General features: G+C 44.0%; 1 protein-coding gene across 9 annotated transcripts in view; it reads left to right on the forward strand.

Annotated features, from left to right (window-relative positions):
* LOC124045768 (rho guanine nucleotide exchange factor 10-like protein) overlaps window positions 1-18,214 on the forward strand; it is a 30,043-nt gene that overhangs the window by 8,536 nt on the left and 3,293 nt on the right. For 4 of the 9 annotated variants that reach the window (XM_046365363.1, XM_046365362.1, XM_046365364.1 and 1 more), the window contains 19 exons: window positions 1,570-1,647; window positions 2,775-3,074; window positions 3,164-3,303; window positions 6,936-7,016; window positions 7,452-7,560; window positions 8,086-8,267; window positions 8,413-8,592; window positions 8,768-8,884; window positions 9,207-9,299; window positions 10,214-10,384; window positions 10,577-10,722; window positions 11,052-11,093; window positions 12,416-12,570; window positions 13,191-13,306; window positions 13,438-13,565; window positions 14,024-14,124; window positions 14,294-14,415; window positions 17,663-17,749; window positions 17,945-18,165. In XM_046365363.1, the coding sequence (XP_046221319.1) occupies window positions 1,570-1,647; window positions 2,775-3,074; window positions 3,164-3,303; window positions 6,936-7,016; window positions 7,452-7,560; window positions 8,086-8,267; window positions 8,413-8,592; window positions 8,768-8,884; window positions 9,207-9,299; window positions 10,214-10,384; window positions 10,577-10,722; window positions 11,052-11,093; window positions 12,416-12,570; window positions 13,191-13,306; window positions 13,438-13,565; window positions 14,024-14,124; window positions 14,294-14,415; window positions 17,663-17,749; window positions 17,945-18,165 (2,569 nt within the window). The remainder of the gene's footprint in view (window positions 1-1,569; window positions 1,648-2,774; window positions 3,075-3,163; window positions 3,304-6,935; window positions 7,017-7,451; window positions 7,561-8,085; window positions 8,268-8,412; window positions 8,593-8,767; window positions 8,885-9,206; window positions 9,300-10,213; window positions 10,385-10,576; window positions 10,723-11,051; window positions 11,094-12,415; window positions 12,571-13,190; window positions 13,307-13,437; window positions 13,566-14,023; window positions 14,125-14,293; window positions 14,416-17,662; window positions 17,750-17,944; window positions 18,166-18,214) is intronic. The other 5 variants (XM_046365368.1, XM_046365370.1, XM_046365371.1 and 2 more) reach the window with 3 other exon arrangements.

Raw genomic sequence — 18,214 nt, forward strand, 5'->3', positions numbered from 1 at the left:
GATATCTATTTGAGTATAATAGTACATGATAGGCTACAAATCCCTGTATAGGCAGTCTCTCTTTCTCATAGGCAGTCTCTCTTTCTCATAGGCAGTCTCTCTTCCTCATAGGCAGTCTCTCTTCCTCATAGGCAGTCTCTCTCTTCCTCATAGGCAGTCTCTCTCTTCCTCATAGGCAGTCTCTCTCTTCCTCATAGGCAGTCTCTCTCTTCCTCATAGGCAGTCTCTCTCTTCCTCATAGGCAGTCTCTCTCTTCCTCATAGGCAGTCTCTCTCTTCCTCATAGGCAGTCTCTCTCTTCCTCATAGGCAGTCTCTCTCTTCCTCATAGGCAGTCTCTCTCTCCCTCATAGGCAGTCTCTCTCTCCCTCATAGGCAGTCTCTCTCTCCCTCATAGGCAGTCTCTCTCTCCCTCATAGGCAGTCTCTCTCTCCCTCATAGGCAGTCTCTCTCTCCCTCATAGGCAGTCTCTCTCTCCCTCATAGGCAGTCTCTCTCTCCCTCATAGGCAGTCTCTCTCTCCCTCATAGGCAGTCTCTCTCTCCCTCATAGGCAGTCTCTCTCTCCCTCATAGGCAGTCTCTCTCTCCCTCATAGGCAGTCTCTCTCTCCCTCATAGGCAGTCTCTCTCTCTCTCCCTCATAGGCAGTCTCTCTCTCCCTCATAGGCAGTCTCTCTCTCCCTCTCTCTCTCTCCCTCATAGGCAGTCTCTCTCTCCCTCATAGGCAGTCTCTCTCTCCCTCATAGGCAGTCTCTCTCTCCCTCATAGGCAGTCTCTCTCTCCCTCATAGGCAGTCTCTCTCTCCCTCATAGGCAGTCTCTCTTCCTCATAGGCAGAGTCTCTCTCTCTCTCATAGGCATCTCTCTCCCTCTCTCTCTCCTCATAGGCAGAGTCTCTCTCTCTCATAGGCAGAGTCTCTCTCTCATAGGCAGAGTCTCTCTCATAGGCAGAGTCTCTCTCTCTCATAGGCAGAGTCTCTCTCTCTCATAGGCAGAGTCTCTCTCTCTCATAGGCAGAGTCTCTCTCTCTCATAGGCAGAGTCTCTCTCTCTCTCATAGGCAGAGTCTCTCTCTCTCTCATAGGCAGAGTCTCTCTCTCTCTCTCATAGGCAGAGTCTCTCTCTCTCTCTCTCTCATAGGCAGAGTCTCTCTCTCTCTCATAGGCAGAGTCTCTCTCTCTCTCTCATAGGCAGAGTCTCTCTCTCTCTCATAGGCAGAGTCTCTCTCTCTCATAGGCAGAGTCTCTCTCTCTCATAGGCAGAGTCTCTCTCTCTCTCATAGGCAGAGTCTCTCTCTCTCTCATAGGCAGAGTCTCTCTCTCCGCTTTGTGTGTGTGTACGCATGTTTATGAGAGATCTCAGTTGCATGTGTGATTTCTCCCACGCGTGTGTGTGTGTGTGTGTGTGTGTGTGTGTGTGTGTGTGTGTGTGTGTGTGTGTGTGTGTGTGTGTGTGTGTGTGTGTGTGTGTGTGTGTGTGTGTGTGTGTGTGTGTGTGTGTAGATATCCGGGTTCCACGTATGTGTGATCTCAGTGGTTTGTGTCCTCACAGCAGTGTGTGCATTATTTGTTCAGTTCAGGCACCGTATGGAGCCACCTCAGCCAAGGAGTGGTTCAGTGTGGTCTCAGAGCTCACTCTGCGACTGCATAAAGGTATATTAAACACCAGACTAGTCTAGTTTAGCCACCCTGTACGTGACCCACAGTCTAAGCTCCTCTAGTATAAGGCACCTGTCACTATTAGGGTTGCAAAATTCCGTGAACTTTCAATAAATACCTTGAATCATCCAACCATGATTTCTGGAAAAGCAGGGAATTTATTGAAAGTTCCTGGAATTTTGCAACCCTAGTCAGTGTCACCTCAACCTCAATCCTACCCAGCGTAGCAAAATCCTACCCAATGAAGCCCTAGTAAAATTCATTTTGAAATATTTGGAATTTGTCTTTCTTCGTCATGCTTTTAATTTCTTTAGATATCCCTAGTTATACAGGTAAGTGTGGGTTCAAGTTAGAAAATAGACATTGCACTGTGCAAACCTCATTATTGGATATTAAACATATTACACCCCTTGGCAAACTGAATACTCCCTAATTTAAATACAAAACATGTGCTGTAGAGCTAGATATACAACTGGACTTCTTACAGGGGCCAGAGATCTGTCACTTTACAATTCAGCCACCTTCACCTCTGTAATGGGAGTGTATTTATTGACCAGGACATGAATCCTATTCTTCATCGATAGGGCATACTTTTCCACGCTGAGAGGGCCATAGCTAATTCGCCCCACACTAGTCAGGCTCGTAGGGATTGTTGAGATTTTCAGAGACTCCTGTCTCTAATGCTCTTGGTGCCGGGCAGAAATGCCTGTGAGATACAGCTGCCTTCGGTCACCCTGCAGATTCCTGCCAGCATAAACACTTTCCCTCAGACGCCTCGCTTTGGTATGTGACGTCCTCAATGATGATGATGATGATGATGATGATGTGCCATGATTGCATACTCTTCAGAAAGTGGCCCACGATACCCATTGCAGAGGAAAATCCAGTGGGATTGTACACCAGATTGACTTGCCTCTGCTCTGTCTCTTCTAGTGCCCTTGCTTTGGTAATCTTGTAGTAACCTTGAGTGTAGTCTATTGACCTTACTACCCACCATTTTAGTCTGGTTACTTTGCTATTTACTATGTTTACGGCAAAATAAACCTGGGACTGGTATTGGTGCCCAATTGAGCCTTTTAGCCAGTTATCTAAGGTTGGAATGGTGCACTTCTCTCTTCCAGGGAAACCTCCCCCTATTCTTGATGTAGGAGGTCCAGGTGATGCAGCAAGTCCTGAAAATGAAAATGTGTCTAGTCCAGAGGGCCTGCAAAGTCCAGATGGTCTGGCTTGCACAGACAGCCCACCCAGCCCCACCAGTCCCGATAACGTCATGACCGATCCAACCCTCCGCCATGACGTGACCAACTGGACCAGCCCTGATGATATCATCATGACTAGTCCAGAGGCCATCTTTAGGACCAGTCGTCCAGAGGTCATCTATGATGACGTGCCCTGTGAGAGCCTCCTCTCTCCTCTGGAAGGTGGGGACTCTGATACAGTGGTGTGTGTGTTTGTGCATGGATGCATGTTTGTCTGTGTGTGTGATTTAATGTCTCCCCTGTTGTGTCAGATGACATCTACGAGGACGTCCAGAGGCCAGAAAGCCATCATGGCACCAACAACGGATGGAGCGACAGTGAGTTTGAGAGCTATGATGAGCAGTCAGACAGCGAGACAAAAATACCCAGTGTTGCGCGAAGCAGTAGTAAGGTAAGCCTCTGCTTTTGCAATGTCTATATTATGTGTTGTATTTGTTGCTCAGACCTTTTTGCTCAATACTTGCTACAATTATTTAATGACACCCAAGGATGTTTGTTGAATCAATATAGGCATTGTGTCTGATGCTATGTCTTTTCCACAAGATGTCAGAAACTGTCGGCTCGCATACACTGAGCTCCAAAAGTGTTGGGACGGTGACACAGTTTTTGCTGTTTTGGCTCTATACTCCAGTGCTTTGAATTTGAAATGATACAATGACTAAGAGGTTAAAGTACAGACTGTCAGCTTTAATTTGAAGGTATTTCCATCCATACCAGGTGAATCGTTTAGAAACTACAGCACTTTTTGTACACAGTCCACCAATTTTTGTTTTTTATGGTACCAAAAGTATTGGGACAAATTCACTTATGTTTGTATTAAGGTTGTCAAAAGTTTAGTATTTGGTCCCATATTCCTAGCATGCAATGATTACATCAAGCTTGTGACTCTACGAACTGTTGATGCGTTTGCTGTTTGTTTTGGTTGTGTTTAAGATTATTTTGTGCTAAATAGACGATAATGGTAAATAATGTATTATGTCATTTTGGAGGCCCATTTATGTTAAATGAGAATAGAATATGCCCAAATATCATACCCCCAAGACATGCTAACCTCTCACCATTACAATAACAGGGGAGGTTAGCATTTTATATCATACCCCCAAGACATGCTAACCTCTCGCCATTACAATAACAGGGGAGGTTAGCATTTTATATCATACCCCCAAGACATGCTAACCTCTTGCCATTACAATAACAGGGGAGGTTAGCATTTTATATCATACCCCCAAGACATGCTAACCTCTCGCCATTACAATAACAGGGGAGGTTAGCATTTTATATCATACCCCCAACACATGCTAACCTCTCGTCATTACAATAACAGGGGAGGTTAGCAATTTATATCATACCCCCAACACATGCTAACCTCTCACCATTACAATAACAGGGGAGGTTAGCATTTTGTATCATACCCCCAACACATGCCAACCTCTCACCATTACAATAACAGGGGAGGTTAGCATTTTTTTTGGGGGGGGGTATGATATTTGTGCATCTAACTTTCTCACTCATCATTATTCACAAATCATTCAGGACAATTAGTAATCATGGTATGGTAATCATGGTATTAGTAATTAGTAATCATGGTATGTTAATCATGGTATTAGTAATCATGGTATGTTAATCATGGTATTAGTAATTAGTAATCATGGTATGTTATTCATGGTATTAGTAATTAGTAATCGTGGTATGTTAATCATGGTATTAGTAATCATGGGAGCATCCACATTTAATGTAGAAATGTTTAGAAACATTCTATTCTTATTTACACAATGCATTATTTACCATTTAATTTCTATTGGGCACAAACTAATCTGAAACGCAACCAAATCAAACTGCAAATGCATCCAACAAGTGACTATACAAAGGTACACTATATGGAGCGGCAGGTGGTTAGTGGTTAGAGCGTTGGACTAGTAACCGAAAAGTTGCAAGATCGAATCCCCGAGCTGACAATGCACAAGTTTGTCAAATTTCTGCTCTGCTAGAGCTACCCCGGTCAACTGCAAGTGGTCTTATTGTGAAGTTGAAATGTCTTGGAGCAACAACGGCTCAGCTGCGAAGTGGTAGGTCACACAAGCTCACAGAACGGGACCGCTGAAGCGTGTAAAAGTAGTCTGTCTTCGGTTGCAACACTCACTACCGATTTCCAAACTGCCTCTGGGAGCAACGTCAGCACAAGAACTGTTTGTCAGGGGCTTTATGAAATGGGTTTCCATGGCTGAACTTAAAGCCTAAGATCACCATGCTCAATGCCAAGTGTTGGCTGGAGTGGTGTAAACATCGCTGCCATTGGACTCTGGAGCAGTGGAAATGCGTTCTCTGGAGTGATGAATCACGCTTCACCATCTGGCAATCTGGATGATGCCAGGAGAACGCTACCTGCCCAAATGCAAACTGTAAAGTTTGGTGGAGGAGGAATAATAGTTTGGGGCTGTTTTTCATGGTTCGGGCTAGGCCCCTTTGTTCCAGTGAAGGGAAATCTTAACGCTACAGCGTACAATGACATTCTATACAATTCTATGCTTCCAACTTTGTGGCAAAAGTTTGGGGAAGGCTCTTTCCTGTTTCAGTATGACAATGCCCTGTGCACAAAGCGAAGTCCATACAAAAATGGTTTGTCTAGATCGGTGTGGAAGAACTTGACTGGCCTTCACAGAGACCAGACCTCAACCCCATCAAACACTTTTGCGATAAATTGGAACGCCGACTGCGAGCCAGGCCTAATCCCTGAACATCAGTGCCTGACCTCAGTAGTGCTCTTATGGCTGAATGGTTAGCAAGTCCCTGCAGCAATGTTCCAACATCTAATGGAAAGCCTTCCCATAAGAGTGGAGGCTGTTATAGCAGCAAAGGGGGACCAACTCCATATTAATGCCCATAATTTTGGATTGAGATGTTCGACGAGCAGGTGTCCACATACCTTTGGTCATGTAGTGTATCTCTCTATTACGAATGGAAATACTTTGGAACAGATTTCCCAGATTATAGTCACTTGGAGCTGATTTGCTTGTGTTTTTATAGTCTTATGTGCAACAATTGACATTTTTGCTTGGGGAGGGGCAAATAAAATCACACACGGGCTGCCAGCTAGGGGACCCTAGAGTATACTTACAGTGTATACCTATAGACAACAATACATGTAGGAACAACATGGTGTAGTTTAGTTAGTTTGTTGAGTGTGTGTGTGTGGTGTTGTCTAGTGCCCTCTCATGGTGTGACCCCAGCATACTTTTGGTAATGTAGTGAATGAATGTTTATATACTGAGGAGGAAATGTACACAGCTGGTTTAAACGCACTGCCTTGCTCGCTGGATGAGGAAGTGATACACGTGGGCTCAGTAGTTAGTGGCTTTGTCAGCAGTCTCTCTTGGTTCCTCTTCTTCCTCTCTGGATATTCCCTGTCCATCCACTTACTGCTGCTCCTCCCACTGCTGCTGCTTAAGTTTCTTTCTTCCCTGAATCTGTGTTGATTTAAGATATGTTTTTCTGAAGAGGCAGGAGTATGGTTCTTATAATATGAGGTATTGTTGATATGCTTGTATGTTTAAAAAAAAATGTATCACAAGGTTTTTCAACATTTCAAAAAAGGTTTAATTGTAGATTTGAAATGATATTTTGTGTGGTTTAGGAGCAAGGGGAAATGGTCTCTTTTTTTTAAGGGAAGGCAACAAAAGTGTCTTGTCTTTGCTTGCTGAATGAAAGACTATTCATAAGACAATTCAACAAATAGAACCAATGTATTTTTATAAGGACTATCTAAGGAGAATGACAATATTTGAGATTCTCTGTACTTTCTGAAACCAATCATTGTTCTACCTTCAATTGACATAATATTGTCAACCCTTTTCACATCTTATGATTTCACTGGTTGCCTCTCTTGCTTTCACCTTGACTATCCTTCTCTTTCCTCTCTCCTTCCTCTGTCTTTCCCTCAACCCTTCTGTCCGCTCACCTGATCTGGTGTCCTGTCCTTCATCCTTGCTTGTGGGGTCGGGGGCATTGGCATGGCGATGGACATAGCTTTCTCAGGACATGTGGCGACTGAAAGAGCGCTGTGCCAAGACCAAGCAGGATCTGGCCATGCGCAGCTGTGACTTCAAGGTACTGAATCATTGTTGTAGAGTACAGTAAAAATACTGTATGACCGCGACTGTGTCCCATTTCTCTTAACAGTCTCCTTTACCTTATCTTACCTGCCTTGACTGCTGGTAAGTGAAAAGACTAGTCTATAATTGTTATCTGGATTGTTTGGGTATCAAGTGGTCAAAAGGGATAGGAGGCAGTGTAAAACTTTTTGGACACAGCCTCTGACTAGCCTAGCTCTGGTCAAAGGATGGTTGATGTGGTCTCTGTAAAGGGGAAGCATAGCTCTGCGGTGTCTCCTCTCTTTTCTCACATATTTACAGAGCATTATTCTCTCTCTCTCTCTCTCTCTCTCTCTCTCTCTCTCTCTCTCTCTACTTTCCCCTTCACTTCTCTCTCTCTACTTTCCCCTTCACTTCTCTCTCTCTACTTTCCCCTTCACTTCTCTTTCAGGTCCAGATGCTGATGAAAGCAGCTAGAAATGGCACCAAGGACGGACTGGAAAAGACTAAGTTAGCTATGATGCGTAAAGTCTCTTTCCTGCAGAAAAAAGAAACCGCGGGTAAGCGTTATTATTATTACCAGCTTCTTCTTTTTAAACACAGTATGTATTGGTTAATGTCAGTTGTCATAGCTCATATATTGTAATTTTTAGCATCGTTGTTGTTGTCAATATCACTAGTCAATGCTGGTTAAACAAATGTAAAAGTGAAATGTCCCAGTTATCAAAGAAGTTTATCAGAGATTTAACACTTCACTCATTCGGTTCTTGAGGTGGCTGTGGGAGGCACTGGGCTGTCAATTCCATCATCAAGGTGTCAGACAACCACAGACAAGGACACAAGGCGAGGGCTGGGTCGTATTCATTGGGCACCAAATGGTAGAAAATGGATTGAAACATACGGGGACAACCTTGACATGTTCAATAAGAAACACATATTTTATGTTTTCTATTGCAAAACATTTGCATTCCCTAATGAATAGGACCCTGGGCTGGGGCTACACTATATCATCAGGCCATGTGAGAACAGAACTGTATTGGTAGACAGGCAAATGAGTTTAAAGGTATGTCACTGTCACCATACAGAGGAGAGTGATGATGACGCTGGTTATCTGGACGTGATGGTGTCTGAAGTGAAGCACCCACCGCCCCAGCTGAGCCCTATGCCAAAGGGGCTTAGCACCCAACAGATTATCAGACGCCACATCGTTGGTTCCATTGTACAAAGTGAGAGGAGTTATGTGGACTCTCTCAAGAGAATCTTAGTGGTGAGTGACCTCTACTGTTCTTTTTTTCAACACTTCATTTGAACCATACCCAGACAGCACCTAACCCCCCCCCCCGATGATGAGTCCAGCTAACCAGATATCAGTGAGCATCACTCTGATTGTTTCTCCTCCTTGCTGCTCTCAGGAGTACCAGAAGCCCTTGCTTGAGCCAGAGGCCCGGATCCTGAGCGATAAGAAGGTGCGGCCCATATTTTACCGGCTGCGGGAGATCCTGCAGTGCCATTCAATGTTCCAAATCGCCCTGGCATCCCGTGTGGCCGAGTGGGACCTCAGTGAGAAGATCGGAGACCTCTTTGTGGCCTCGGTCAGTATGGAGGATGGATCTATCCAAGTGCAGGGATCAGGCTCCAGTTCATTAGGGCACACAACGCAAATGAACACTGCCCTGTTGGAATACTTAGAAAATCTATCCTTTCCTTCTATGTATCCTTCCACTAATATTATATGACTGGATGTTGCATCCATTTTTCTCTCCACAGTTTTCCAAGTCAATGGTACTAGACGTGTACAGCGACTACGTCAACAACTTCACTAACGCTATGGCGCTCATCAAGAAAGCCTGCATTTCCAAGCCAGCTTTCCTGGAGTTTCTCAAGGTGGCCTACTCTCTCCTCTTTGATCATTCAGTTTACAATGAATTAGACTTCTTACCTCTCCCAAGGCTGTAAAATTGTTTGCTGCTACATTATATCTATTCGTATGCAATAAGTTCAAAGTTCGGCATCTATTTGCATTCAATGTTTTCTTGTAGCATTTGGTGAAATGGTCAGTCAGATTCGCCTCCAGACGGTTAATTCTGAATTTGAAAGTGAGAATGTGTTTGACATCTCAGGGCTACTATATACTGTATATCATCCTCTTAGATACGATGTAATGAACTCACTGTTGACTTGGCCTCTATGCTTGTGCCCCCCACAGAAGAAGCAAGTGTCAAGTCCTGACAGAATCACTCTTTATGGCCTTATGGTTAAACCAATCCAGCGCTTCCCTCAGTTCATCCTGCTGCTACAGGTTAGTACCAAGACACAGCAAAAACAAGCATCTTATCTTTTCAAAGATTCATGTATAATACTTGTCGTTCATGATCTATATAAATATATGCTATAGGCTGTACACTAACATTTACTCATCTTTACTTCTATTTTAGTTTGTGTTGATTATGTTGAAGTATTCTTTATTAAGCTCCATGGAACTAAGCATGTGTCAAGAAGAGGAACAAAGAAAAAACAAAACTATTTAAAACCTTCTCATGAACATGTATTTGGAAAAAGGCCTTATTATAGTGTGCTCTGCCAAGCATGTCAGGTAGAAACCCAGACAGCTTTCTTAGGGGAATCCTATGAGTTCATTAATACTGAGGAAGTGAGAGTGTTTGTAGTGAAATGTGGCTCCCTTCAGTGCATTTGGAAAGTATTCAGACCCCTTCCCTTTTCCTCATTTTGTTACATTACAGCCTTATTCTAAAATATATATTTTTTTAAATGTTCACTCATCAATCTACACGTAATACCCCATAATGACAAAGCGAAAACAGTTTTTTTGTTTTTTTTTGCAAATGTATTACAAATCAAAAACAGAACTTATTTACACAAGTATTCAGACCCTTTGCTATGGGACTCGAAATTGAGCTCCGGTGCATCCTGTTTCCATTGATCATCCTTGAGATGTTTCTACAACTTGATTGGAGTCCACCTGTGGTAAATTCAATTGATTGGACATGATTTGGAAAGGCACACACCTGTCTATATAAGGTCCCACAGTTGACAGTGCATGACAGAGCAAAAACCAAGCTATGAGGTCGAAGGAATTGTGGGAAAAAGTCAAGGGGTCTGAATACTTTCTGAATACTCTGTTACTAAAGACTGTTTTCTATCTCTCTCTCTCTCTCCTTCTCCCCCCACTTGCTCTCTCCCTCCCTCCTTCAGGACATGCTGAAGAACACTCCCCGGGCCCACCCTGACCGCCTGCCCCTGCAGTTGGCCCTCACTGAGCTGGAGACGTTGGCCGAGAGGCTGAACGAGCAGAAACGAGTCGCTGACCAGGTCGCTGAAATCCAGCAGCTGGCACGCAGCATTGGTGACCGTCAACTGAGCAAGGTGACGTATATACATATGCTAAAGACACCACCAATGATTTCCAATGTCTGTCGGTCTTTCTCGAAACATCTTTTCTTTTTAAGGTAAATTTGAAAAACAAATGTTTTAGTCAATTCCATTGTGTGTAAGAGTAAGTGAGGAAGTGTGTTGTGTGTGTGTGTGTGATGTGTGATATTTGTGTCCCCTCTATAGCTCTTGAACTCAGACCAGAGGCAGCTGATACTGTGCGAGGTACTGATTGAGACAGTGTACGGGGAGAAAGGACAGATCCTTAAGTCCAAGGAGCGCAAAGTTTTCCTGCTGAACGACACCCTCATCTGTGCAAACATCAACGTCAAGTGAGTCAACACTACCAGGATGAGACCATAGAAATAGATCATCTATGTACGAGACATACTGTCTCATGCGGAGGAAGCTGGTGGGAGGAGCTATAGGAGGACGGGCTGCAATGGAATAAATGGAACGGTATCAAACACATCAAACATATGGAAACCACATGTTTGACTCTGTTCTATTTATTCCATTCCAGCCATTACAATGAGCCTGTCCTCCTATAGCTCTTCCTACCAGCCTCCACTGGTCTAATGTCATGTTGTGGAGCCACACTGTGTATTCATGTCGACCAACTCTCTCTTTTTCTCCATCTTGTCCAACACAACTATTGTAGATATGAGAATCACGGCATTGATAGTGTCATAAATGAACAAAGGTAAAGTTTTCCCCAAAATGTATTGCAACTTTGCGCTTGAAACCCTCAGTTTTGATCAGAGAGCCTGATAAATTATTTGTTGCACCCTACTTGATTCGGCTCATGCCTCATGCCAACTTTACCCCCAACTTTCACATTTCCGGAGGAACAGATTACAATTCTTCTCATGCACAATTATGGGGATTGATGATTAGTAACGTGCCCTGAATCATTAGGGGGTGCTGGTGTTTGGAGAAGGCTTCAACTTATCAGAAGGACTGTAATTGCATTACGTATTCCTTGACCTCCTTTCATGTTGTTGATTCAAAGAGCCCTGACACTTTTAATAGGATTTCTCAATTGCTGTTAGGATTGCATTATCTCTTTTTATATTATTTTTTAAAATAATTATTTATTACATAATACACAAGGAAGGGGTAACATTAAAGTATTAGAATATTAAGGACAAACAACACAGCATCAAGACACTATCAAACATGTATCAGTCTTTCTGCAGCTGAGCCATCCTTATGTGTGAGGGTGCGTGTGCATGATAATGATATAAAATATGTCTTAGTTTCCTTTTTGACGATCACAATCTTGTGAAGCCCGAACCCTCCAAGATCCCCCCCCCCCCCACAGTTCCCCAATAGCTGTCCCTCAACCATTCGAGACCCCTCCCACAGCCCCCCCCCCCCCCCCCCAGAAGAAAAACAATTCCATTCCCCACTTCCTATAACCCCCCCCCAATACACCAACAACCAAGAGAATGAACTGCATTTGCATTATCACTTACATTCAAAGTTTTTTCACAAAAATGATGCACGCATCGACGAGGCAGAAGCCAGTGTGACAGTGTTAAAATTCTGAACGGTCAGATAACTAGCAACAATGACAAGAAGCTGCCATGTGGAGAATCGCAGGTGGCTCGTTTCAGCTCGCTGTTATTGATACCATGTCTTGTTTTGACTCATGTCATGTCTATGCTAATATGACAAAAATGTGATAGCTAACTAACCAACATCTGTGACAATGTATTTGTGAAACAACCACTGCTCAAGAGTTGTATTTGTATTCAAAAACAATTTGGAGACTAAATATAATTGACATGTTGTCAACAATCTAAGCCAACCCTTTATGTTTTGCCCCATAGTTGCACACACATTGTTTTTGTTGCTAAACAACCAACCTGTTTATAGTTCAGCCCATAGAGATGGAAAAAGAGAGGACAATATCTTTGTAGTGACTGCTTCTTGGACAGCATGGGAGGCGCCATTGAGAACAAGTTTTGGGAACATCTCTATGTTCAGGCCAGTGAAATGTGTTCCTGTTTCCTCCACTAGGGGTCCCCCTGATATCAGCAGTCTAGTTCCCATTGGTCCTAAATACACAGTGAAGTGGAGTGCCCCCTTGCTGCAGACGCAGGTAGTGGAGGTGGGACAGGAGAGCTTCCAGAGCAAAGATACTGGGAAACGGCCAAACGTTGCTAATGTTCCTGGTAAGAACACACATTCAGTTCAATAAAAAAGTATGCATTGTACACTTTCACATTCAAGACCAAATACTATTGTAATGAAAAGCAACTTTTCCCACTCTATTACCGGGTACCTGCTTGGGAGGAACGGACTAGTTTTGAAATCACCCTAAAGGCTTCAGTTCCATAATTGAGTGATAAAAGAGGCTGCATTGTAACCCTCTGGGAGTAGTTCAGATGTTGTCCCTCCGGTCTCATTTCTGAGATAAACATCCCTGTATTATTTTGCGGTTCAGTCTCATTTGGAGTTAACTTACTGTGGAAGTCTTTTGGTGGAGAAACCCAGCAGGACATTTCCTAACTGTTGAAAGGCCAGAGAATGATGGTGACAGAGACAGGATATCCTACCGCAAAGGGCAGGTATAGGTGTCGTCTTTTTCTCCAGCCACCTGATTCAGCTGATCACAGTCCACACCTCAAGAAAGAGAATTAGTTGAATCAGATGTACGACAGAGAAAGACTTCAACCACAACGGACCTTTGTAAATAAGACTGGACATGCCTGCTTTAAGAGGAGTAAGAATAGGATGAGATGGAGGATGGTGATGATGACGCAGACAGTAAAGATGTGACTGTGTGTGCCAGGTAAAGTGTTCCTGGGCCCTCCCAGACTCTACCAGGAGCTGGAGGAGCTACAACACGACCTGTATGTGGTTGAAAACATCACCTTGCTGGTGGGGACTTTACAAGGCACCTACCAGGTTAGAGAAACACACACTCACACACCTACGTTTTCTTTTCAACTCTGTTTATTGGACAGACAGTATCACATTGGCAGTTTATCATGTGATACCATCCCTCTTACCACCCTCTTTTTTTTGTTTTTCTCCAGAACCTGAACACAACAGTAGGGCAGGACTGGTGCCTTGCACTGCAGAGGCTCATCCACATCAAAGATGAACAGATCCAGTGTGCCAACAAGTGCCGCCTGCGGCTGGCTGTGCCAGGCAAGCCTGACAAGTGAGTGCCCAGGAGGTTAACTGGGGCCCTGTGTATGTGTGGGGGGTGTATGTGTGGGTAGGTTGTAAGAAGATGGCAGGGCAGCTTGGAGTGGGTGGCAAGGCCTGGCACATTCTTAATCCTCTACTGCCAAGCTGTGGATGGAACTCTCTCAGCTCTAGTCTATTCCTGTGTGGTTTGATATTGGAATCTTTACAACTCTCCATTTAAATGCCAAAATGGGCAGTTAGAGCTTACACGTTTATTCATGTTTCTGATTGAAACTCGATCTCTACTGAAGCAATTCAAGGTCCAGCATTAACAAAGGGACCGGGCTAGATCAGGGAGAGCTGAGGGGTAGTCTGGATGTTCATGAAGTCCCTCTCACACCCCCTCTCCCATCCACACCATCCTTCATTGTGATTGTCTGTGTTCATGCACGTGTTACATGTTAATGCATGTATTTTGTTGCTCCTCAGATCTGGACGACCGGTCAGTTTTATGGTGGTTTTCAACACTCCCAGTCCCCTCAGCAAGATCTCCTGGGTCAACCGCCTACACCTCGCCAAGATAGCCAAGAGTAAGTCGAGCTCTCCAACAATGTTAACATTATAGCAAACCTAGCTTAGCTTTGGACTCATAACACAGAAATAATAAATGTTGGCGCTTTTTGGCATATTGGTCATAATCTGTCCACTGGGATAGGATGTTGCAGAGGTGTACAACTAAACGTATCACTGTTGATACAGGGGAAGAGAACACGCCAGGCTGGGTGTTTGCAGAGGATGATGGGAAGACTAGACATCCATTTTGGTGTCCCCTGCTAGCCTGCCGACTTCCCATCTTCTCCTCCAAAACACAAGACCAAAAGGTAAGCAGCCACAGCTGTGAGGAAGCTCAGTGAAGGTGTCTGATACAGTGCTGGATTTGCTGTCAAACGGAGAGCAGAGGCAAGAGATCCAACGGGAATCGGAACACCATCAAGTAATTGCCACTCAAGGAAGTGTGACTGGGGTTTCTTTGTGTGTCACAGGCTATGATTAGCAGTTTATGTTATAGTCCCATCTCATTCGTTGCCAGTCTCTTCTACGTCTCCTGGCAGCTGAGCTGGATAAGGCTGACTGATGAGATTATGGAAGCTGTTTGATAAAGGAAATGGAATCCTTCACTCGCATGAGGAGAACAGCAGTCCTTGCTCATCTAAGGGACCACTACATTACCATTGCAATGACCGACACTTGATTCTATTTCAAGACTGCTGAGTTGAGTTCATCTATATTATGATTGGTATGATAATATGAAGTCCCGGTCTCATCTACGCATTTCCCCCGGCACATTTCCGTTACTCAGAGAGAGAAAATCTGCACCGTAACTTAAAGCAGTATTTTGAGCTGTCACAAAAGAAGCCATTATTGAGTAAAAAGCAAATATGTTGAGATGAAAGGTGTAATGATATGCCATGCTAACACACCCCCTTAGTTTGCCTGGCAGGGTTAAAGAAACAAGGATTGAAGAGGATATGAAATATGCATTGTTGGCACCTTGAATGTGCCAAACCTACTCATTATATTAGAATAATGCAGTTGTAGTTGAAAGTAAACTTTTTGTAAAAGCCTGTGGGAGTGTGTGCTTGTGCGTGCGCACATGTCCTGTTAAGGAGATGGGATACTATTATTCCTCCGTTTCATTTTTTGAGCAAAGAGATCACCCACAGCCTCTACTAAAAGATGCACAAAAATGAATGACCTAGTTTGTTTCAATCTGGAGTCATGTCATCAGTTCGATCTAGTGATAATCTAAGTCCCCCCCCCCTTTCAGAAGAGGTCTGGCCACCCCTCGGAGCCTGGTTCTTCTCTAGGTTTCTTCATAGGTTCCTGCCTTTCTAGAGTTTTTCCTAGCCAATGTGCTTGTACATCTGCATGGCTTGCTCTTTTGGGTTTTATACCGGCTATCTGTATAGCACTTTGTGACTGCTGATGTAAAAAGGGCTTTATAAATACATTTGATTGAGGATTGAACACACACTGCCAAAAACGTATCAACATACTCAACTGCTGGTCATACTCTACCTTTAAAATAAGTGAATCTGATTCAGTTTCTGCTTTCATAGTATCTGTGTCTAGGGATAAAGGAGAGATCAAAGGGTAAGCACCTTATTTCTGGGGACTCGGCTGAGGCCATTGACTCCTGAAGGTAATCCACGAAGCGAAGAAAATGCTGGACGGCATTCCAAGTAGTCTTTTCAAGTTGAAATTGAAAGACTAACGGCTGGTTTCTCTAAACTAAACCCCCCCTGGAATCTCCGGAAAGGCTCTCCCACAATTACGCCTGCATAAATTACAAGTAAACAGTAAATCACAGACCAGCATGCATCCAAAATGGCACCCTATTCCCTCTGTGTGGGCTCTGGTGAAATGTAGTGCACTATATAGGGAATAGGGTGCCATTTTGTATGCAAACCACTGTTCTTTTCTGGAAGGGTATCCACACTCCCTCCACTCCTCCAAGCTCTTACATACTGTTCACCACCATTCCCTTCATCTTAACTATTTGAAATTCAGATGCCTCTGTCTCTGAAAAGAGAGCTTGTGTGTGTTGGATGGCGTTTTAAAATTTCCTCCTGGCGAAAATATACATGTACACCATTTGTATGGAAATGCAGCAGCAGTGGCAGATGCTAGTTATCATGGGACTTCACACCACTGCAGGGTATACGGAGACAATGGACTAGACTCTGTTTGTGGACACACACAATGTTCCAATTTGCATCCATATGCTGCATTATTGTGGGTCAACAAACTTGTTATATGGCTTCATTGTGTGTGTGTGTGTGTGTGTGTGTGTGTGTGTGTGTGTGTGTGTGTGTGTGTGTGTGTGTGTGTGTGTGTGTGTGTGTGTGTGTGTGTGTGTGTGTGTGTGTGTGTGTGTGTGTAAAAAGAAAATGCTGATTTGTTTTGATCCCTGTTCCTCTAATGCCGTCTGCCTCGTCCAATCAAACCCCATTGGAAATCTAATTAGTCTTCAGCTGCAAATATAAATACATGTTTGGATTCAATTATTCAACAAAACAATTTACTACACAGAGTGTAATCTTAGCACCCAGAACCACAGCTCAGCTTCATTTGAATAAGGCTGTCATGAGTCTTCAGTGTCAGAAAAAATGCTTGATATTAATATGGATTAGTGCATTAGATCCATACTCGAAATACTGCAAATTACTTTCCTCTGATTCTGAACATCAAGTTTGGCAGGATGTTCCAGAAATGTTCTTATGTCATTCAAGTAAAGCTATTGATGTAAAGGAACGGTCAGCTGAAACATTCAATGGGCTGCTGTTATATCCTGTTCATGGAGAGAATTTAGCTATAATATACAATATATTGTCTATAATCCCGAATACATATACATTGAGTGTACAAAACATGAAATCCACTTCAATCAGTGTAGATGAAGGGGAGAAGACAGGTTAAAGAAGGATTTGTAAGCGTTGAGAGAATTGAGACCTGTACGTGTGCCATTCAGAGCGTCAATGGACAACACAAAATATTTAAGTGCCTTTGAACGGGGTATGGTAGTAAGTGCCTTTGAACGGGGTATGGTAGTAAGTGCCTTTGAACGGGGTATGGTAGTAAGTGCCTTTGAACGGGGTATGGTAGTAAGTGCCTTTGAACGGGGTATGGTAGTAAGTGCCTTTGAACGGGGTATGGTAGTAAGTGCCTTTGAACGGGGTATGGTAGTAAGTGCCTTTGAACGGGGTATGGTAGTAAGTGCCTTTGAACGGGGTATGGTAGTAGGTGCCAAAAGCACCGGTTTGAGTGTCAACTGCAACGCTGGTGGGTTTTTCACGCGCAACAGTTTCCCGTGTGTATCAAAAATGGTCCACCACCCAACTTGACAGAACTGTGGGACACACTGGGGTCAACAAGGGCCAGCTTCCCTATGGAACGCTTTCGACACCTTGTAGAGTCCATGCCCTATGAATTCAGGCTGTTCTGGGGGTAAAAGGTGGTGCAACTCAATATTAAGAAGCTATTCCTCATGTTTTGTACACTCCGTGTATCTATATAACTGAGTACAGTCGGTCTGTGGGTAAAAGTGAGCTTTTGTTGTGTCTGTAGCTGGAGACGGCCCTTCACAACCCGGTCCAATGTGCCCTGCTGGCTTTCTCTGCAGCCAGCACCTCTCTGCCGCAGGGCTACCTTTGGGTGAGTACTGCAAACTGTGGTTGAGTTGTAGCGAATGTGGTCCAATTAACTATAATGGTTCATGTGATGAGTAAACTAAGCCTAGGCTTTAGCTCTTTTTTTTGCTCAGCGGGCTCATGTGATCTAGAGTCACGCAGTAGACCTGTGTTCGATAGCTGGTCAGCCCCATTAACATCCTGTATCTGTCATGACCAGGTGGCCAGTGGAGGTGACCGCAACCATGGTCAAGTGGAAATCTTCTCTCTGAACCGCTCCATGCCGCGCATGGTCAAGTCCATCCAGATGGGGGCGCCAGTCCTGTGTCTGGATCACGTGATGGAGCCTTGTCCCACAGAGGAGGAAGGGGAGGGGGAGGCTGCTGTCAAGAGCACAGCCAGGACTGGCAACACCATCTGTGTAGGCCTGCAGGATGGCAAGTGAGTCATTGTGTGTACTGTAGTACAAGCAAACACTGCAGAATGAGTT

This window comes from Oncorhynchus gorbuscha, linkage group LG10, assembly GCF_021184085.1.
Source record: "Oncorhynchus gorbuscha isolate QuinsamMale2020 ecotype Even-year linkage group LG10, OgorEven_v1.0, whole genome shotgun sequence".
Classification (NCBI taxonomy): domain Eukaryota; kingdom Metazoa; phylum Chordata; class Actinopteri; order Salmoniformes; family Salmonidae; genus Oncorhynchus; species Oncorhynchus gorbuscha.